This window comes from Lissotriton helveticus, chromosome 1_1 (genome assembly GCF_964261635.1).
Source record: "Lissotriton helveticus chromosome 1_1, aLisHel1.1, whole genome shotgun sequence".
Taxonomy (NCBI): Eukaryota; Metazoa; Chordata; class Amphibia; order Caudata; family Salamandridae; genus Lissotriton; species Lissotriton helveticus.
Genome location: NC_136057.1, coordinates 1865376726 through 1865399693, shown reverse-complemented (window position 1 = coordinate 1865399693; position 22968 = coordinate 1865376726). Strand labels below are relative to the sequence as shown.

Sequence of the window (22968 nt, the reverse complement as noted above, 5' to 3'; positions counted from 1 at the left end):
GGAAGTGAAACGCGGACGGTCGCCCATAGGGCAAGCCGGCCGCCTATCCTGACCTGTGGGCGTGGCGGGGGCCGGGCCTAGAGGCGCGCTCCTCGAGCCTCGCGCTTGGCAGAAACTTGCACCGGTGTTACATTTTCTGTACCTGTTGCGTGTGCAGGGGGCTTGCAGTAGTGCAGCTCGTTCTGTACTTGTGATGGTAGGGAAGCTTGCATTGGGGTAACATGTTCTCTACCCGCGGGGGAGTGTGTGTGCTCGTGCTACATTATCTGTTTTGGTTGCTTGTGGGAGTGTGTGTGTGTGTGTAGGGGGGGGTGGCTTGCACTGGCGCTACATGTTCTGTACCCGCTGGTGAGAGCGTGCACAAGTGCAAGATGTTCTGTATCAGTTTTATGTTTGGGCGGCTTCTACTGGTGCTTCATGTTTGTACCCATTTTGTGTGTTGGGGTGAGAGTGCACTAGTACTACAAGTTCTGTTACCATGTGTTCGTGTGTGTGCACGTGCAGGTGTGAGCGTGCACGTGTGCTGCATGTCTGGTACATGTTCTGTGCAAGAGAAGCTTTACCAGCTGCTGCCCATCTCGTACATTTGATGTAAGTGAGGGCAGCTTGTACTGTTGCCACCCACTCTGTACCAATTCTGACTGAGGAATGCTTGCACTGTTACAGGCTGTGCTGTCATGGTGGCGTGTGTGCCTGAGAGGATCGTGCATTGTAATGGATGGGCTGTACCGCGTCTGCGCTTGAGGGGCGCTTTCACTGGTGCTGTGCCTGTTGGGGTGTCTGTGAACAAAGTCCACATTGGTGCTGCATGTTCTGTGCCTCTTTTGTGCGGGGAGGGGGGGTACAGGCTGCACTTTTGCTGCATGTTGCATACCTGTCTTCCCGGCTCCGGCGGCAGGGGTCTGCCCAGCACCATGTGACTCTGGGCAATAGCTCGCTTAATCTTCCCGACGGCCCCCAGCGCCTAGAGACCCTTACGGATGATTGTGCGCTTTACAAATGTGGACTTTACTTTACTTTACTTCATGGGATATATTGTAGAGGGGCTGCATGTTCTGTGCCTCTTCTAGGTGTTTGCGGGAGGAAGTCTGCACTAGGCCTGCTCTGAGTGTGGGGGTGCACACAGCTGGCATTGGCACTGCATGCCCTGCACCTGTTCAGTGTGTGACTGGATCCTGTCCCTGTGTTGCCTGTGCTGCATCTGTAACAGGCACGTCAAGAAGTGGACACTTGCGTGGAACGTGCGGTACCCGTTGCTGGAGGCTTGCTCTGCTGCACACACTAGATCCCACGAACGCAGACAATGCCTCACTTCATTACCTGGGGCTTATCCAGAGCTCTGGACTTAGTCTGTGGGGAGGAGAGGAAGGAATAGCCGCGTGACCCTCAGAAACACAAGGGGCACATTGTACTGGTGTGGCATTCCTTTCTCTGCCCCCAGAATGCACCCCTCTCACCAACCTAACATTTGTCTCCGGGACAGTTACCTGATCACTAGACCACGGGACCTGCTGCAAGCCACACCAAAATAAGCTTGTTGGGTTTATGCACAGGCAGCGGAGATCTGAGAGTGGCATGCTTGATATCCGGGCGATCATACTTAAACCCTCATCCTTCTCAGGTTGATAAAACGTTCATAGGTGACTTGGGTACTGGTTGTTCCTATGGCCCAGTGCTGCTATGGGCTGTCAGATTTGTTCTCAACCAAAGGTCAACAGACAGATTATTTTTTGATGATGAAAACGTCAGCATCATTAAAATAGCAACCCAGATTATACTTTGGAAAAAAATCCAAAACCAGAGGTGACTTATTTGGAAAATGATTGCTGAAGCACAGAGGCTGCCAGTGAAATATTTGGCGATTATCAGATCAGACGGGTGAGTTGCATTCCTAAGGGAAACCAGGAAAACAAGTTCTGGAGAGACCCACCAGCCCCTACTGGAGAGAATGAAAGAATTGCGTGAATCCTATGAACATGAGCACATTTCTACCGGGGTAAAGTCACATTGTTTATAGGAGGGCCTAGTCAGCCAACTAAAATAACCTCTCGTTTGAGAACTGTTGAAATGAATAAAGGACACAATACATTTTCATGACAATAAAAAGGGAATTGTTCATAAAATGTTTGAACCCCATTAAAGTATGTAGCGCTTTTTTCAGTTTTGTTCCAAAAAGCCTATCATCCAAGTTCACACATTATGAAGTTCACAGTTTCTGTGCGAAATTCTCACTGCTTTCCGTGCCTTAATTCAGGTAAAGAAGTAAAGTGTTAACTTCTGCACAGTGTTAAAACTTTGTTTTGAAGTCCATGTACAATGTTTCTGTATCCTATTATCAATTCAAACTAGAAACAAGTTTCTTTTTCTCAAAAAACAAACTTTCCCATTAGGCACCATGTGGTGTAAATGTGCCAAGAGTGGAAACATCTATTATTATGAGGAAAATGCCACAGCTAAGGAAACCAGTAACTCCTGTGGTCCTATAGAACCACGAGCTCTTAGGGTGGAGTGTTTTGGTTACATGCAGATGTTCTCTGAGGCCTGTTCCTCAGGTACTCGTTGAATATTTACCTGTAAATTAACAGTGTGTTTCTTTGTGTTTACAATAAACCCATGAATCTTCTCTGCAGCCATATTTACAGGACACACGGCAGGAGAACTTTTTTCTTAAGAAGCCTTTGTTTTTGGAGGCGATCACATGAATAATTATGAGTAAGTGGCACAGATAAATATGTGGGTGCCTTTTATTTAATTAAGGAAACGTTGCCGTTACAACACAGTGTGGCAAAGTTCCTTAATCTATCTGATCTGCACAGTCACAGTGCGAAACATATGTTCTGTTTGTCCGCTTACTGTACCAAATGTAAAATTAATTTTCTTAATTGGAGGTAAGGGATTGAGACCATGAGTTCACCATATTTTTAAGGGATGGCGTAAAAAGCACCACGTGATTAGATCAGAACAATCGCAGAGTAGACAATATATTTATTAATTTATGTGTCATGCTGTAGTGTTTATGTGTGTTATTTATACTGGTAAATGTGAGGGGGAAAGAAAATGTACTCTAAACTATAGTGGCAAAAATAAACATTCCACAGCACGTGCAATGATTTGCAAAACAGTATAAATTATTTCCCTTGCGGCACAGCTCAATCAAAGGTCAAAGCTTTGGATAATGAGGTTTTATATCCCACTTCCTGAAGCAATTTTGCTGTTCTGTAGATCGGTAAATAACGGGTGTTCCAGTTATTCATTTCATGAAACTTCGGAAAATGAGCCGAGGAGGACCTGCAGGGGTTCGAACTCGTGACCTTCAAGATGTCGGCAGCGAGCGCCATCTTAGAGACTGCTACTTTTTTCAAACATACATATACAGCATGCATCATCGCCTTCCACCCCACCTGTGGCTTCTTCTTCTGTGTATTATTACTGTGCAGGCCTCTGTAGGTGCTGACACGCTGCTCACCCAAGGGGCGTGGGTGAGGTAAACACACCTGCTTCTGGGAATATTTGCATGCTACATGCTCCTGTTGGCTGCACTGTCGAAGGGGAGCGGGATTCACCCAGGGGCTGAGAGCGAGAGCTCGGAGTGAAGGCACACAGCTGCTGGGGCCAAAGAACCAGCAGCCCCTCGCTCCAAGCCTGACACTGTCAGCCCTGGCTACAGCACCGTGGAATTGTGGGGCTTGTAGTATCCCCGCTATAGCTATGGACCAGGAATCCAAGCAGGCAGCTCTGTGGGGCTAAAAAGATTCTGCCTATGGCCTTGTTCGCTACATAGTGTGAATCCCGCCACTGTCTTTTCAAGGAAGCAAACAGTACCGATGAAGAAACGTCTGCTTTCGAGACCTCGCCCCCAAGGCTCCCTGGGGGTGACCAACTCTACAAGACGGTTATCTTTGTTTTTTGTTTGGTGTTCTGTTTTTACCTCTTGTATCCTTCTTGATGTATAAACTGTAAAGCTCTCCGATACCCTTGGTGGTCATGTTCGCACTATAGAAATCTTCTTTTAAATAAATTGCAATTGGCCACCGAGCCCCCCTGTGCCACAGTCAAAGTGCATGAGGCTCTTAGGAGGAGACATCCTAGAAAAGTAAAGAAGCCGAGGGCAAACACAATAAGGTAGGAGGAAATTTGAAACGTGGTACTCATAAAACTCCAAGAAAAGAGAAGCGTGCACCCAGACCCTTTGAGAAGACCAGACAAATCCTTTACTCGTTAGAGGAAAATAATAAAGAGTAGCAGCCCTGAAACCGAGCTGTCAAGAAACCAGGTCCATGCGAATAGCTCATCCAGCCTAGGAATGTTCTTTGACTTCTGGGAATTGTAGATGCGGTTTGATAAAAGGTTATACATATAACTGCAGATCCCAACAGGCACCAAAAAAAAAAAAACATAAGACCGGAAGCGCTACTCACACTGGAACCGGGTTGCCTGAGAGCTCTGCAAAAAGATTGTACTATTGGTACCCTCTTAAACATTTGAGAATTCAACAACTATTCGTCTGTTTTCGTGTTTCCTCTTATTCTTGAATCAAAGGTGATCATAATATATATATATATATATTTTTCATACAAAAGGAGCGGCACAACCAGAGAGTTTTTGAAGCCTTTTAATCAGCGCTTCACCCCACCAACGCGTTTCAGCCACACAAGGCTTTGCTCACGGTGTGGCTGAAACGCGTTGGTGGGGTGAAGCGCTGATTAAAAGGCTTCAAAAACTCTCTGGTTGTGCCGCTCCTTTTGTATGAAAAAGTGACTTTTTGGGTCTGGATCCGACCCCTGGGCTGAGCACACACTGGCGAGCGCTCTCATAGTCTGCTGGATCACATTGTGACAGATATATATATATATATATATATATATATATATATATACACACACTATCAAAACCTGTAAGCACTGTGCACATCTCACCTACCCTGTGCACAGCACACAGAGTCTATACCAGTCACTGAAAACATCACCCATGAGGCACATCACCTACCCCTGGCTTGGGCTTGCTCAAGGCCACTAGCCGGCTCAGGATGTCTTCCTCGTAGATCTGGCTGAAAACGTGAGCATCATAGGCCACCATGATGGAGATTTCACGCATCATCTTCCTGTAGAGACAGGGCACAAGTCTAGGGTCACACAGAGTGACAGCAGAGGTCCAAGCCTTCTGGGAAGCAGGTCTGGCATCACACAATGCAGAGGCAGCATGTCCCAAGATCACACAAGGAAGAACATCTGGGATCACACAGTGCGGCAGCAGGAGCAGGGCTAAGATCTCAGAGCAGCACGTTCGAGATTAGAGGGTGCCTGAGCAACAGTTTCAAGGTCACACATTGAGCCAGGATGAAGATCACACAACGGCAAGCAAGGGACCAAAAGCTGCAGTGATATCCGCACTGTTGGACCCCACAGGAAACACGTCCACGGTCACACCAGGCAGCAGCATCACGTCTTAGGCAACATGGGGAGCGCGCAGGTCCAAGATCACACCGTGCAAGCAGAGGGGCGCTGTGCTGTCTGTACAGCAAGCTCCAGGATTATGCAGCGCTTTGCATCTGCACAACAAAATGGGACAAGCTCCACCCTGAGTGGGAGGAGAATAGGCAGGGGGTGGCCCTCGAAACATCAACACCTCCTGGCTTTAATGAGCTCACACTTTCCAACTAGTTTACTAGGGTAGTGATTCTAAGGGCAAGGCCAAGGGGTTACTCTGCCCAGGGAAATGTCACTGTGTCGTGGGCCCTTTAGAATCCTATGTTTATTGCCATCATATTTAGGTGAAGAGGTAAAACTGAGATTAGATGGCAGGTACTTTAGTTCCCAGGCTAAAAACTACCCACTGGACAGGGCCTGCGGCACCAGGCTATTACTGTGCAGTATGCCTGGTGGATAATGATATTTACCACTGGCCTTTCAGAGTTTAAGACTATTTAAATCCATGTGAACACCAGGCTTGTTATTCTAAGCTGTCGCTCAGAAGTTGCATAGAGAGCAGTCGGGACTTACTCCAGGGGGTGGTAAGGGAATTGGAGCTCGCATTCAGTGACAATGGTGTGATCACACTTAAACTCACTCAGTGTGCGGCTGATAAATATCTTTTCAGGTGCACTGATTCAAAGGGGGTTTGGGACAAAACCCCTAAAATGTCTTCAAATGTCTCTGGGCGTGCAAAGTGTCACACAAATGTGATAATGGAGAGGTGCCCGCCCTCATCACGACCCTGGGAGGGCTGGCTCTGCACAAGTGGTTCACAAAGAAGGCCAAATAAGATCAAACCTCCTGTGAGAGGATGTGGAGTAATGGTCAGAGCCTCCGACGTTGGACCTGGGGAACTAGTTTCGAGTTTCAGTGTGGGCTCAACATCCTGTGATTCTGGGCACATCACTTTATCTCCCCGTGCCTACTAAAAGAATATAAGGTATACTTGTGTAATGTAGATGGTGCTCATATAAAGCGCTCCACTACCTTCGGGTCCAGTTCGTGCTATATAAAACTGAAAAAAAGCATTTGTGTTTCAAGCCCGCTAGGGCAGCGCCTCCTTTCATCCGTAAGTGGTTGATAAAATGCGTGCCACTACGCGCGGTTTGGAAGCGCCGATCAGGTACCATGTAGGCACATTCCTCTTCCGTGGGAGTCTCTGCCAATTACTTCGGCTCGGGCTTCAAGAATGTCAACACATAAAGTGCTGATGGCAGCGTTTGGAACTTTCCTTTGGAATCCAAATTCGACCTTTGAAAGTGGGAGCGCAAGGTCGCAAAACCAGACCGGCCTCTGGTTAATCGACATTCTCCAATATTGAAGCGAGGGAGGGGGTGCAGTAGCAGCATCACACACACAACCCGCTGGACAGGATTAACATAATCAAAGCCTGTCCGAAGTGGTACATTCTGGGTATAGCGCATTGAAGTGGCTTTACCCTAGAACGATAACACACTTGCTAGGGGACGGGCACCAGGAATTCCCCACGCCCGGTGGGGCACATTCCACAAGACATGTACGGTTTACTTTTTTTTTTTAAACTCCGCAGTACTTACACTGCTACTCTATCCCCTTAGATTGCTGTGGATACCCCCTCTCCCCTTAATTTAACCCCTATCCCATCGTGACACAACAGCTCGAGGCAACATGACATTACATTACAGCTTTGCAATGTGGGTGAAATCGACTTCATCGCTGGGCCGCAGGTAATGAATTCTATCCACGGGAGACGGGATATGAGCGATCATAAGCAGGCCAGAGGCATTCCTCCTGGTTTGCTAGGAGCGCTTCAGACTGCCGGTCAAGCGCCTAGAAGCAATGCAATACTCGCAGGGAGATCTGAAAGGCAGGGGCGCAGTTATGCAAGATTTTATTCTCAATGATCATACATTTACTCACAACCTCGGGAGACCCTCCCACGAACATTCTGCATTCTCACATATGTAGGAACCGCTTTGCATTGCAAGTCCTCTGCTGAATTAAATACGCAGCTTCATTAGCACACTATTTTTGTTCCTCTAATAATACAAGGTTTAAAGACACCGAAAGAAAGATGAAGTTGCGTTTAAGCCTGTGGCTCGAAGCGCGTGCACCCACTTTTCTAAACACACCTCATGTATTAAAACAGAATTAGACGGATATTACGCTTCGGAGAGACTCTCCAGGACTAGGCTACAAAAACACTGAGTTTGGGGGTGCAGAGAAATAACCTGCTTCAAGTAGAGGAACAAAAAGTACAGAGGAGAACCATACATCGTACTGGTCAGATGTTACCAGTTATATGGACCAGCTCTTACCATTTTGTAGAAATTCCACCAATACAAAGGGTGTACGTGTGTTATAGAATGATTGTGTGTTTCCTTGACAAAGTGCACCGTCCCCCTCAGGTCACCACAAAGTGTTCCACTGCGCACACATCACTCCTACACATCACTCCATCCGTGACGCGCGTCACTTACCACGGCCTTGGGTTTGCTCAACGCCACGAGCCGGGCAAAGAAGTCCTCCTCGTACAGCTGGCTGAAAACGTGCGCATCGTAGGCCACCGTGATGGAAATTTCCTTCATCATCTTCAAAGACGCCGAGGATCACACGGCGCAACGGCAGCGGAACCAGAATCACGGTGTCCTGGAGCAGCTAGTCTGAGATCACACGGTGCGCCTTGGAGCGGCTAGTCTGAGATCACACGGTGCGCCTTGGAGCGGCTAGTCTGAGATCACACGGTGCGCCTGCAGGTGCAGCAGTGGCAGGTCCAGAATCTCACAGTGGTTATCTTCACCAACAAACTCGTAGTGCTGGCCCCGCCTCTAGTGGGGGGAGTCCGGGCAGGGCGTCGCCCTCTTCAAGAGCTGCGAACCAGGGACTGCTGGTGACGCCCGCCGTGGAGCCACCCGTAGCGAGAGAGGCGGTCTCGCTGTTGAACGATGATGGTTTGAATGGGGCTATAATCTGCGCTGCCCGCCCCCTCGCTGGTGGGGGTCACAGTTTAAGAGGTCTCTAGAAGAAACCTACCAAGGTAGCTTGAAGAACGAATGCACCTGCTGTCGCGATCTTTTAACAGGAGACATATTAAAACATCTTCAGGTTCGAGTCAGCCTTTCATCCTTTTGAGGATGATAAAAATGAGTAGGACGGAGTTTGTGTACAAAACATAAAATAAAACCAGCGAAGGCAAATTCCTCCTTTGGTGAAGCTCTGGGTGGCAGATCGTTAACGAGGGAAGAGGAGGCTGGTGGGTCAATCACACCTCTGCGATCCGGCTAGAGTACGAGCAGCTCCTTTGTGGGGAAAAACTCCAGAATTTTCGCCGCTTATTGCACCTGTAAAATCACCACAAGGGAAGTTAAGTGACTGGTCCAAAGAGGTCTGGTAAGGACGACGAGGTCGTCACATCCGGCTCGCGGGAGGCAACTGAAACCCCGATAACAAGGAAAAGTGAAAATAAACTAAAGCCGAGCCGGAAAAACCTGTCCCGAGGATCTGGTGCGATTCACCCGAGGACGGAGGAGTCGATGTTAAGACGAGCGTGAAATCAGGAAATTCCACCCTGCGTGCCCCTGGGGCGGGCACGGACTGGAGCATCACGCGGAACGACCAGGTTTTATTTCCTCTTCGGTAGCACCTGCCTCCTCCCCAGTGTCGACACTTCAAGAATGCGCAGCCGAGGGGGGTTCATGCACCTGCTGCAGAGGTCGGTGTGCTGCAGATCACGCGCTTCATTCAGTCCCACTGAATACAATCAGCGGCAGGGGCGCCACTTCCAGAGATGAGAAGTAAAGCACCAATGAGGCTTTCCCAGGCAACCCCACCTTCACATTCCAGGTCATAACTCATCGGGTTGAGGTGCGTGCTGCAGAGACGTGGGTGGATGCCAGCTGCATGCCAAGGGTTCAAACGTTGACGGAATCGTATCCGCCTTTTAACTATTCGGTGCAGACAGATGAAGTACCCCAGTTACGTATTGTTTATAGCACCTCGAAACCGCACGCCTTCCGGTTCTTCGCACAAGGCGCTGATGAACGTCAGGGGCGCTTCTTCGTTCCCGCGTGTGGGGCTTGGTACAGGGGGTGACGCCTCCTGCGAGGGGCGCGGCTCGGTGCCAGGGTGAGGCCGCTGTGCACGAGACGTTCGCTGGATCGCACACCTGTCAGGGTGAGGCCATCAATAACGCACGCCTCCCTGGCCGCATGCCCAGCTAGAAACCACTGGCACTGGCAGCAAAGTTCGTTCATCCATCACTGACGCGCAGCAGGGGCCTGGCACGGGGGCGAGCCCCGCTCCGCTCCCCCAGGGAGGGCGTGCCCCTCTGCTCAAGCACACTGTGTGGTCCAATGAGGGCAGCTTTCTTTGCAATCGGTGACAGGAGGGTGGTCTGGGGCTTGGTGCACGACTGCTCCTTTACCGGGCTGTCCACAGGCAGCGTTATCTCTGCCTCGTGTCATCGATTCTTCAAAAAGTGCAATAAGGAAGAGGACGCACAGAGGGGGGCTTCGGGACAGCCCCTTCCTGTAATTCTCTGGATTGCCAGGCATGTCCAGCAATAGTCAGAGTGGAGATGCAGGGGCTCTAAAAAGGGATGAAAACGCAACAAAGCCTCGTTAGCAAGTAAATGATCTTTTACAGACCTGTGGAGTACTCGGGTGCGGCTGCAATAAGACGGGTGCCAGCCCGGGAAGCTGTCGCACACACGACGACAGGGGGGCGGGAGGGGTATGGGGGGGAGGGTTTGAAGCCCTTTGAGCCCAATGGGCGTTGTGCGCCTGGGGTCAGTTCCCCCAGGTCTGCTGTTCTGCCAGTGCGACCAACTGGGCATCTTTGGTCTCCTGCATGTCCCCCTGTAGGATGTGTGGGGATGCTCGCTCTTGCCTTCGGTTGTTCTTAACCTCTTCACCGCCGCAGACATTCCGCCGCCGGTGCTAAAAAAATTGACGCATGCGCGGCCGTCCTCAGCACACGCCCACTGTGACGTCGGACGCATCAAAGATGCTAACGTTATCCACTGTGGCTCGTTGTTTTGCTTTTTTCTTGATGTCTTTTTTTTTTGCAGTTTCATATAGCACAAACTTGAACCGAAAGTATTGGAGCGCTTTACATGAGCACCAGTAACTTACACAAGGACACATTCTTTTGTTGGTGGGGAGATTAATAGCCTGATTCATCAAGCTTAATTGCACTCGCAAAGGGTGGCCCTTTGCAAGCGCAATTTTTGCATTTGGGATTCATCATCCCAAATGCAAAAATCGGTAATAGCGAATTCGCTAAATTGCGAGGAATTACATTTACGGAATCTCTATTTGAGATTCCTTAAATGCAATTCATGAACCATTTTTAAATTGCGAATTCGCAATTTCGGGCCGCTATTTACCGCGAGGTCAAACCTCGTGGTAAATAGCGAAAACTTAGAAAAATGCTTTTAAATGCATTTTTCTAAGTTGCACGTTGCACACACACATGTCCTTCGGACATGTGTGTGCGCAACACCAATGTAAATTACATTTCAGGGGTGCAACACGGTGTCCTTTGGACACCCCTAGCACCCTTGAAATCGCATCCTTATTTGCGAGTAGCAAATTGCTAATCGCAAATAAGGAATAACTCCCCATTCATTCCTATGGGCCTTAGGCCCATAGGAATGAATGGGGAGTTATTCCTTATTTGCGATTAGCAATTTGCTACTCGCAAATAAGGATTGTGTAGGAATCGCTATTTAATTAGCAATTCCTACATGAATCCCGTTTTGCAAGTCCTTAATAGCGATTCCTTATGAATCGCTATTAGGGGCTTGCAAAACGGGAGATTGATGAATCAGGCTGCATGTGATTTGCCCAGAATCATAGGGTGCTGAGCCGATGCCAGGGCTCGAACCTGGTTCCCCAACTCTGAAGTCGGCAGCTCTAGCGGTTGCGCCACATCCTGAGAGTGTGTGCTTGTCTGTCTGCCTCTGCTGTTTAACACCTTCGCAGCGGGGGCTATTCCGCCGCAGCGCTAAGGGGGCGGGGGGCGCGCTGAGCTCACACGCTGGTGACGGAACCGCTCCCTCACCAGCCTCGGGTGAGCTGTGCTGATGACATAGTGGTTCCGTCATGGCCGCGCTCGCTCAATAGAACGCGCCGCGCAGGCGCGAAATCAGCACCGCGCAGGCGCGTCGGGCGGGCCATGACGGAACCGCTCCGTCATCAGCACAGCGCCACCGCGGCTGATGACGGAGCGGTTCCGTCATCAGCGTCGAAGGAGTTAAAGGTGCGCTAGACTTTCAGGGTGGGGCCGTTCAGCTCCACGACAATGAGTATCTGTGAAATACATGCATTTCAGACGCCTCTCTCCATGTTGCGCCACTGACCAGGAGGAAGTGCTCCAACTACTTGTAGGTAATCTCAATTTCCAGGGTCAGATTAGGAAAATGTTGCCAGTTCGACAAGGCCAAACTCACTTTGCAAGGACTGTGACGAGGAAGATTAGAACTCAGACTAATGAATTCCAGGCCAGTAATCTGGGTTAGGGTTCTCCATCGCCGGTAAACAAGAGGTCTTGGAAGTCCGCTTAGTAACCCCGGGGCCTCTTTAAAAACCTTTTTGTATTTACATTTCAAGCTCTGATTAAAAGAAATAAAAACACCAACCCAACTACAATAGCGTATCAGTTTCCAAATGTTAAGACTGAGTCTCAACCCTGAGAAGACAGAGGTTCTGCTCCCGTCACAACATAAAGACACAGAGAAAGTTGGTGTACATCCTTCACATGATCAAATTAGCAAAATCTTTGGGCTTGATCCTTTATAAAGGCGCCATCTTGTTAACCAAATCAAGAACACTGTGAAAGGGGTCCAATTACAATCAAGGCTGATACAAAAAACGCAAGTTTCAGTCCCAAAGAAGCTCCATATTCAGTCAGGAATTTGATTTTTTTCAACAAAACCTTCTTTATAATCCCGGTTTTATATGGACTTCCTAAACTGCAAAAAAATCTCTTGGATCCGCCCTTTAGACCTATTGTGTCTACTATCGGATCCCTGACGGAACCATTGTCCAAATTTGTGGACGCCTGCCTTTCTCCTATTATCTGTCGCCTTCCCGCGTATGTCCGTGATACGGACCATTTAATCACTAACATTGAATGCTTAGATTTCAACTCTCACACCGACATACTAGTCTCAATGGATATTGAGGCATTATATTCAAACATTCCTCAGGAAGGCACACTAGAAGCGGTCAAAAAGATGCTCGATGGCGCAGACTGTTCCTCGGAAAAACTGTTCATTCTCGAATGTTTAGCCATTGTCCTTAAAGAGAACTTTTTTGAGTTCAACAAAGTCATTTATCAGCAAGTGCTTGGCATAAGCATGGGGGCGGCATGTGCCCCCAATGTAGCGAACGCATACATGGGTGCATTCGAAGAAAAGTAAATCTATAAGGAGATTGCCCCGTTCTTTGAAAATGTCACTCACTACAATCAATTTATCGATGACATTTTCTTTATTTGGCGAGGCCCACAAGAACAACTGGATGAATTCATTCTGTGGATTAACCTTTGTGATCCACATCTGAAATTTAGCGCGAATACCAGCTCGTCTAAGATTGAGGTTCTGGACGTTTGGATTCTAGTTAATAACAGCCACATTGAAGTTTCTCTCTACACCAAACCCTCGGCCCGGAATACGTTGCTCCTATACGACAGTTACCATCTACGGAGCCAGAGAAACAGTATTCCATTCAGCCAATTTCTCAGGCTCCGTCGTAACTGCACGGACATGAGCAATTTTGAGTTCCATGCTGGACAAATGAAAACTAAGTTTCTAGACAGGGGATACCCTAGGAGGTTGATCAGAGACTCCTACAAAAGAGCTAAATATTTTGACAGGGAAACCCTCTTGAAACCTAAAGAGAAAAATGATGATAAACTTGTCATGGTCTCTACACATTCCAACTTCAATGAAAAATTGAGATTTATCATCAATTCTCAATGGCATCTCCTTAACATGGATAAGTCTGTTAATAAACTGGCTAAACCTATTTTTGCGTTTCGCCGCAACAAGAATTTGAGAAACATGCTAGTCAGGGCATCTTCTGTTGACCCCCCCTGTTTTGAATCAACGGAGCATTACTGGAGCGAATCCCATTACAGGTAGCCATAGGTGTGGTGGCTGCCACGCCTGTGACCAGGTTATCTGTACCCCTGAATTAAAATGGGGTAAAAGGAAAATACAGTTTAAAGAAATGACCAACTGTAGGACAAGCAATGTGGTGTACCTCCTGATTTGCCCCTGCTCTAAGGGCTATGTGGGTGAAACCGGGAGGGAGTTCCGCACTCGGTTTTCCGAACATAAATCCTGTATCAGGAACTCACGCATGGGAGCACCACTGGTTGCACACTGGAAAGCCCTGAAACACTCGGTTGAGGATCTCAAATGGCTTATCCTTGAACGGATCCATTGTCCTAAAGATGGAAACATTGATGCCCTTAGAGGTAAAAGGGAAGTTCTGTGGATCTTTCTACTTGAGACGGCTGTCTCAGGAGTGAATGAGCAGATCCCATGGGAAAATGCGATTCATTAACACCATTTCCTATTTTCTTAATGCTATAACCTATTCTGTTTCACTTATGTGTAGATTTGGTCCTTTTGGAGTTCTGTTTCGTTTTCACTTAAATGAGGCGTGGTTTTTACTCCATTACTTTCACGCTTTTAACTTTCTGGTGGTCATTGCATCGTTGTAAATGGGTGAGTCTTTCTTTGCGGCTTAGTGTGTTTTTAGGAATTATATAAATTGCATTTGTATATATATTTTTTCAGTACCCTTGTCCTGATGAAGCCATAAGAAACCACTGGCGGAAACGCGACCGCGACTGCGTCGACAGATAATTAATAGTGTTTTCTTTACCCCCTGTTTTTCTTTTTTTAGGGTACATAGTTGTATATTTGTATATATTGTAATTACCTAATTTTGATTACTGTATATAGTCTATTTACCTCCCCCCCTGTTTTGTGGCTCAATATTTTGTCCTTTGCAAAAATTATATCATTTATTGTTGAAAAAAAGAGTGTAGAAAACAGGTTAATAAATTGTTTCCTGTTTTGAAGTAGCGTTTGCTTAATTTATCCCTCAGTACCTTTTTGTTCTACTTTCTCATCCATGTGATGTTCCTTGCCCAGGTATGGGAGGGTAATGTGGGCAGAACCCCTGTTTATTCCGCAGTATTCTGCACACTTTGTTAAGTGTGAGGGTCCCTTATTCAAAGAGACAGCATTTGATTTGTCTATAAGTATTGTATATATTGGTAAGGCCTCTCTTTTGGGTCATGAGATTGGGATGTGTGGTTTTTCTGTTTGATTATTTTATAATTTTGTGATGTGATTATTTGTTATATCTCACACTGTTTCCTATGCCGCACACTTTAAGTTATTTGTAACATTTTCTCTTTTCATTATTGTTTGGATCGATATTTCATTGTGTATGACTTTTAGAATTCTATTGGGAATATCAGTTTGGTTGGATGTTCTGACCGGCTAAGTGTTATATGAAATATGTCAGAACCACACTTGGTAAGCTATACAGAAGAAGAGATTAATAGGTTGAAACAAACACCCTCCTTGCTAGGAGCAGATTTAAGCGGGAATAGACCACCAAGTTCCGACAAAGGAGAAAGATTAACCCAATTAAAAAAGAAAAACACGCGGACACAGCTACACGCTGAAGTCCTATTAGGGTATTTAAAAACAAATACTATCCCCGTCGGACTACAAGTTAAGAATATTCCCGTGATCTTTCTCCAAGACAAACCGTATCTGTTGGACTTCAGTGGGGTGGGAACAAAGTGTTCTCAGGATTGGATTGTTTTATCAATCAATACTGCATTACGAATCAGTGAAGACGAGTTAAAAGAAATAGAAAAACAGAGGAAGAAATACTGGGAGATTCCACCATAGCGGATGCGAAAGGCCTACTGGAGAGTATTGGTAAAACATTAGCTGATTTTAAAACCAATACTGTTAATTTAAAGACCACTAAACTGAGTAGAGATATAAAAAACTTTGCCGTTGAGCAAGTGTATCCCTACTTGAAAGAGGATTTCTTCAAAAATACTACTCCAGGGGCACTGAATCCTCAATACAAGGGAAGATCAAGGACAAGGTTTCTCACATTTTCTGACTCCTCGTCTGATTCAGACCAAAGCGGAGGAGCATACTATCAACCATACCAACAATATCAACCCTTTTTGTAATACCCCCAAGGCCCGCCACCTTTTTTAGGCAGAGGGGGACGCCGAGGCAGGGGGTTCAGAAGAAGATGGGGGCCACCCCAGTTCCAACAATTTCAGCCATTCCCACAACCCCCACCTATACAGGACCAGAACCTGTTTCGAACAAGACAACAGGTCTACATGCGGTAGACAGAGTAAATAACCTGGGGAACGAGCTATTGATGTCTCCCACAATGAGTGATACAGAGATTATTCCAATTTATAATCTTTCTAAAGAGCTTTTATCACCTATAGAATTGAAGGTCCTACAGAAAGGTCTTTCATTTGTGCCATTACTAGTTCAAGACCCGGTGGACACTAAGACTGAAGTCTTACAGTTTCTAAGAAAGATCAGATTGAAAGTATTCTTTTCTGATCAAGAGGAGAATGTTGAGTACAATGTAAGTGGTTTGAGAGTCAAATCGACTTTTTTTCCTGATAGTGCAAGTATGCCTGACGAAATTGTGTTGTTTGAGAATCAGGTCCTCAAGGAAATAGACAATTTGAATGATAAGAAACTTTCCTTTAAGTCTAACTTTAGTAAAGAAGAACGGTTAGCTTTGGACAAACTAGCTAACAACCCCCTAACAGTAATAAAACCAGCTGATAAAGGTGGGGGGATCGTTGTATGGGACTGTAATGATTATGACACAGAGGTACTAAGACAGTTGGGCAATTGTGCACACTATCGCCAAATACCAGATAGCCCAGCAAGTAACTTAAGGGCTAGGATTTTACATCTCACCACGCAAGCTCTAGATGCCGGATTCTTGAGCAAAAAGGAATATGAATACCTTAATACCTCCATGCTGAAAACGCCCGATTTGTATGTATTACCTAAAATACATAAGGATGTCGTTAACCCTCCTGGTCGGCCGATTATTGCGGCATGTGGATCAATGCTTGAGCCTCTAGCTAAGTACATTGATACGTTTCTTAAACCCTTTGTTTGTCAGACACAGGCTTACATCAGAGATACCATGGATTTTATCCACAAGGTGGAGGGCTCGATGTTCGATACAGACCAACAGTTGTTGGTCTCTTTCGACATCGAGAGCCTCTACACCAACATCCCTCAGGATGAGGCACTCCTTGTGATGGGACAGGTACTTGATAAAAGGAATAGACCCCATCAGGTGCCAACCAAATTTATTATTGAGCTGGCTAAAATTTGTTTAAAAAACAGTTTCTTCACTTTCAAGGGGGTCCTTTATTTACAACTGAAAGGAGTAGCAATGGGGTGTTGTTTTGCCCCAGAAATTGCCAACCTTGTGATGGACCAATTTGAGACTAGATATGTCCTTGGTGAAGCGAACCCATTTCTACATTGTTTGTCGAGGTGGGTTCGCTTCATCGATGATATCTTCTTGATATGGAATGGGAATAAAGAAGACCTAGACCGATTCCATGAATGGCTAAACGTCTGCACCCCTGACCTTAAATTCACAATGAATTGTAGCAATGAAAAAATTAACTTTCTGGATCTTGGAGAACGGTGGTACACTAGAAGTCAGCCTTTTTACCAAACCCACAGACAGAAACACTTTACTTGAATTCTCTAGTGTACACCCTAGGAGTGTTAAAGAGAATTTGCCATATGGGCAATTTTTGCGTATCAGGCGCAATTGCACCAACAAGAAGGATTATTTTGACAATGCAGAAATCCTTGTGAATAAATTATGTTCTAGAGGGTACCCGAGGAAACTAGTGAAAGCCGCCCTTAAAAGGGCGTGGTTTACGCCTCGGGAGACTTTATTGACCCCTAAAGAAGGTACAAGTGAGAAAACTGTCATGACCTGTGTTCTAACATTTAATGTTAAGGCTAATAAAATCAAGCAAATCATTACAAGAAACTGGCGAATCATTGACCATCTTGAGATTCCTCTACCACTGTTCTCATTCCGTAAAGGAAAGAATATCAAACAACACCTGGTTAGAGCCAGTAGAGAGCCCAAGATCAAAAAAGATACCAGAATTTACTAGGCCTGCCTGCCTTAATAGGACATTTTCGTTGTATGAACTGTACTATGTGCCCTAATTCTAAAGATCTAAAAAGCATTGATGTGAATGGCCAGAACCACATCATGCGTTCATTTTCCAACTGTAACACCAAGAACGTCGTGTATGTGGTTCTTTGTCCTTGTAATTTAGCTTACATAGGACAAACTACACAAGCCATCAAAATGCGAATAGGCCAACATAAATCGAGAATCAGATGTAAGACTAGTGGGGCCCCGCTAGTGCAACACTACATAGAATGTGGACACAATGAGGAGGACCTTACTTGGGCAGTACTTGTAGTGGTGACAGCAAAAAACAAAGTAGAGCTAGAACGGAAGCTAAACTGTACAGAAGCTAGACTAATCGAAAGATACCACACTGCGACCAGGGGTCTCAATGACCGTGATGAATTGTGGGCATTAATCTAATGCTGTTCATTAACGCTGCCTGGACCCGTAGATGAGTACCCCTTTTGTCGGGGGAGCTCTCTTAGGACCCAGTCTACCTTGAATAGCTTCAGGAACGACATAGCATATGCAATGAGTAATTTTATACGCAATATAGATCCATACTTGATTTTGATCGTTCAAACCTGTTTTGTTTGGTTGTTTGTGAACTCACGGTGTCATTGGTATTTTGTTTTGAGTATTGATCGATGCATCGTGATTAGATTGTTAACCCAGATGCGTCGGTGCAATGCCCACCCTTTTCTTAAAATAAATCACAATTCTAGGTGGTGTTGTTACTGTTATTTTTATTTTCATTTTCCAAGATTTCTGGTTGCTCTTTCTTTATTTAATTTCTTGGAGTGGATGTGTGGATATTTAGATGGTAGAGGAGAGTCCCATTGAGACACGACGCTTGCTTGCAGTCTGTTGTCTTTTTCCTTATAACAACCCCCTGTCCTGTTTCTATGCGTGTGATTCTAGCGCGCAGATCAGAACGCCCCCCGAGACGTCCCCTTTTTTATGACGCTGCGCGCCCTGTCCGTGAGATTGTCTCCTGACTAATGGACGGCGGAGCTTTCCAAACGAAGACGGATTGTCTCCCTTAATCTTGTGTGACTTGGGGGAATTGTAGCACCAGAGGTAGGCATGTTTGACCGCCCATCCGCTTGCGGACCTTTAATATAGCACTGAGTAATGTCCGTGCACACGCGGGGAGTAACTGCAATTGTGGCTTGTTTTGTGTTCTCTCCATTTTGACTGCAGGTAACCCTGTTTATTCCTTTTGAGGGCGTGTAAGTAGTCTGGGTGTGCTGACACCGACGAAATAATCTTTCCCCTCCACCTAAATCGGATATTTGTGAAGGTAGGCTAGAATCCTGTATGTGGCTTGACTTGCTTTATTCACCTATGGTTCTGTGTAACCGACAAGTTAATAGACTCGGTTTTTGGCTCTCTTCCTTCATATATATTTCAGGAAAGCGTGAACTGATTGACCCTTGGAAAGAGGTCGACTGTAACCCCCAGGGTGGTGCCCCCGCACTTCCCACTGGGGGGGTCACGTGCACTACATTTTGCAGGTATTTAGAATCTTGTGGTGGCTGCATATGTTCATTTGAACTGGTCCATTGTTTTTGTGAGTGCATGCCCCCTGATATCTATCTGTAGGCACACGGTGGACAGAAGAATGTGTCCTTGGTGATTGGGTTTCTATAATCCGTGTTCTTTTTTATCACTTATGTGTAGATTTGGTCCTTTTGGAGTTCTGTTTCGTTTTCACTTAAATGAGGCGTGGTTTTTACTCCATTACTTTCACGCTTTTAACTTTCTGGTGGTCATTGCATCGTTGTAAATGGGTGAGTCTTTCTTTGCGGCTTAGTGTGTTTTTAGGAATTATATAAATTGCATTTGTATATATATTTTTTCAGTACCCTTGTCCTGATGAAGCCATAAGAAACCACTGGCGGAAACGCGACCGCGACTGCGTCGACAGATAAATAATAGTGTTTTCTTTACCCCCCTGTTTTTCTTTTTTTAGGGTACATAGTTGTATATTTGTATATATTGTAATTACCTAATTTTGATTACTGTATATAGTCTGGTTACCTCCCCCCGTTTTGTGGCTCAATATTTTGTCCTTTGCAAAAATTATATCATTTATTGTTGAAAAAAAGAGTGTAGAAAACAGGTTAATAAATTGTTTCCTGTTTTGAAGTAGCGTTTGCTTAATTTATCCCTCAGTACCTTTTTGTTCTACTTTCTCATCCATGTGATGTTCCTTGCCCAGGTATGGGAGGGTAATGTGGGCAGAACCCCTGTTTATTCCGCAGTATTCTGTTTCATGGTCATTACTTTATATATTCTTTTTAGATATAACTTATTTATCCTATTTTTTTTTTACTTACTTTTCGGTTGAGCTCCTTTTTCTTCATTGTCTTATTAGTCCTTCTTTTTTGTCCATTATCGGGTTCTTGTTTCTATACTTTGAGTTCTTATTATAATTTTTTAGAATTCTCTTCTCCTCTCCCCCCCTTTTTTGGTGGAACCGGTTTCAATTTGTTTGGACCCTGGAGCCTTGTCTGACTCTAAACTCCAGATGCGAGTGCTTCGTGTTTATCTCGTCGGTGGTTAGTTAGAATCCAATATGGCCGCCAACTTCCCTTCCAAGTCGGTCCCGCATTTAGAGGTCTAGTGTCTCGGATGTTCTTGCACGTCGTCTTGATACAAACTACACAGGTGCCGTGAATTTATTGATGGTATTTAAACCATCTGCTCGAACTTCGGATTCACCGATTCCTGTTGGCGTGGGAGACAGACCCGTGTGGTGCGAACATCGAGACCCTCTGAAAATCACGTTAGGTAAGCAGACGGCTGCTGTGTTGCTTCTATACTCCCGATGGAATCTGGCCTGGGTGTTTTTTTAAGTCGTACATTCCCCTTTTTTTACTTCGTAGGTCTATGCCAGCTTTCCATTCTCTCTTGACTCCGACGGTCTCTTCTACCCTGGCGGACTGGTGGGTGTAGTCTCCGAAGTTAACGCACTATTTAAAGGTAAATTTTGCACAAAGCGTGCGTTGTCTGTTTCGGGACTTGGGTCCCCTTTGTTCCACCCTTGTTGGACTATTCTAACATATACTAGCCCTGGGTCATTTTAAAGTACATCGTACTGGTTGTTACTGTTGGGGTGGTCTCCTCTGGTCTTTATTGATTTTGACCATTTATGCATTATTATTATTCTTGGTCAGTGTCACTAGGCAAATGCTCGTTTTTCGATTGTTTTTTCTATTTAGAATGTACTGTGTCAACTCTATCACCTGGAGTCTGAATATTTATCCTTTTAAGGTTAGGACCAGATTTTTACGGCATGTTGACTCCCTTTGTACACTCGACCCACTTAGTACTCAGGTGAGCCCCTTCTAGTTCAAGTATCTAGAGTCCATGGGCACATATGCCCTATCAACATACTCCTCTGGGGGGGTGGAATCTGACATTAAGTAGTCTCCTTTGTGTCATATGCCAACCCATAAGACCTATATTTATACGGTCCCCTGCTCTCTTCTTTCTTTTTTCCCTTTTTTTATTTTATATACTGTTGTACAGATCTTCTTGAAATTCCTCGCTGACTCGACTTTGACCATAAAATATCGTGAGGTTGTTCATTTACCGCTCTCTTGTTCCAGCCTTGTTGGGAGCCGCCTAATTTTTGATTTCTGGTATGTATAGATTTAATATTTTTCCCCCTTCTCGAGTTGGTTGCCCTTTCTGATAATTTCTCGAGACTCGTTGATCTTGTGATCCTCAACTGCCACCTATTTGATTGATGGATCTCCTGTTGTATTGGATGTTGGTTTTTAACCTGTTGTACATACACTTGTTGTAATCCTTTTTCATTCATTTTCACAGTATGTATGTTGAGGGATGTATGGACCATAGCCTGATTATACTTTGTTTTACTCCATATCATGACCATTTTCTTTCCTTTTGTTAGGTTGTATAATCCTATGTATTATTCATGTTTATTTTCTGGCCCACAGATATGCCTCTTCTTGCCCAGAACTAATTATTGGGACCCATTTTTACTGACCTGGATTTCTGGAAGATCGTGTTTTCCCTATGTGTTTTGATGAATTGCGCCCTGATGAAGGAATTCCCCATTTTGGCACTGTTCCGAAACGCGCGTCGGCGCTTCTTTTGTCTGGTTGATGAGAGTTTATAGTTGGTGGAGTTAGTATCGATGTATTGGTTTGTGAGTGAGCTAGTGACTGGTAGAATGAGTGAGTGATGTAAGTGCCATTTTTTACTGTTCCTGATGTTTCTGGGCCTATGTTACATGATTTATATGTAATTCTCATCCAATGAAGTATGGATTGTGTTCTATGCACACATGTTATATATTTTTCTATGAATTCAAATGATAATAAAATAATTGAAATATATCTAGCTGTTCTGTGGGCATCTGCTATTATTGGAACTGCCTGGTCCTTTACATTACTGGGAACCACCCTTTCATGTTGTTATATATATCAATCCCAAAGAAGGACCTCCGTCTAGTTTTACAGGCCCTGGTTCTCAAAAGAATTTATTACAGAAATGCTCTCTTTTCAGGCCGCCAGCAACTCCTACTGGCAGCAACATGGCACTTTAAACCTGCTATTGTAGCATACAAAGTATCCACTTTAACACACCCAAATGCTTACTGAGAAGGAAGAGCCAGGTGTCTGGACTGGAGGTGCTCGAAATTCCAGAAACAAGAGGAAACTACACCTGGAAACTTTAAAAAACTCTGAAGGCTTTCACTGGAGCTGCCCCCAAGCTTTGGGTTCATTCTTTTTTTAATCTCAGTGGTTACAATAGTGTCTTGATAACTTTATTGTGCTCCTCTCTGTTATATGAAGATTTTAAAATTTGAGCTCTGTTAGTAAATTGCTAATTTATCAACTCTGTGTGCAGCATTCCATAACGCATGAGGACTAAAGCACTCTACATAAAACTTTGTAAATAAATTAAACAAAAAAGAATCTTATTATAACGTACTTGATGCCGCAGAATTTGTATTTTCAAAGCACTCTTAAAAACACAGTGGTCCGTACAACTTATTGTCCTGTCAGGCTTTTTTTCCAGGTCTCTGAAGTTGTAGGGACCACCTGCCAGCATCAAGGCTTACATTGTGCTATTTCCAGTGTTATTTTTTTTAAATGGGACCAAAGTCGAAACACTAATATTATTATTAGGTGTAACTGGAATTACACTTTTAAACACTATATCCTGGGATCAGCTGGCCCAGAGTCAAACAAATACACCACTGGGAGGCTCGG

At 45.3% G+C, this 22968-nt stretch overlaps 1 protein-coding gene and 1 long non-coding RNA gene across 6 annotated transcripts in view; one reads left to right on the top strand and one right to left on the bottom strand.

Annotated features, from left to right (window-relative positions):
* Positions 1–22968, bottom strand: part of RABGAP1L (RAB GTPase activating protein 1 like) — a 1373174-nt gene that overhangs the window by 135458 nt on the left and 1214748 nt on the right. Inside the window, exon 1 of one of the 5 annotated variants that reach the window (XM_078641773.1) lies at positions 7931–8231. The exons of 3 other annotated variants lie outside the window; for them this stretch is intronic. In XM_078641773.1, the coding sequence (XP_078497899.1) occupies positions 7931–8041 (111 nt within the window). In that variant the 5' untranslated portion in view covers positions 8042–8231. Of the gene's footprint in view, positions 1–4986; positions 5102–7930; positions 8232–22968 lie in introns of those variants that run through there. One more of the 5 variants, XM_078641781.1, reaches the window with a different exon arrangement.
* Positions 20398–22045, top strand: LOC144775316 (uncharacterized). The gene is made up of 4 exons (XR_013600548.1): positions 20398–20512; positions 20608–20704; positions 21254–21366; positions 21688–22045. It is a non-coding gene; the product is annotated as an uncharacterized LOC144775316 (long non-coding RNA).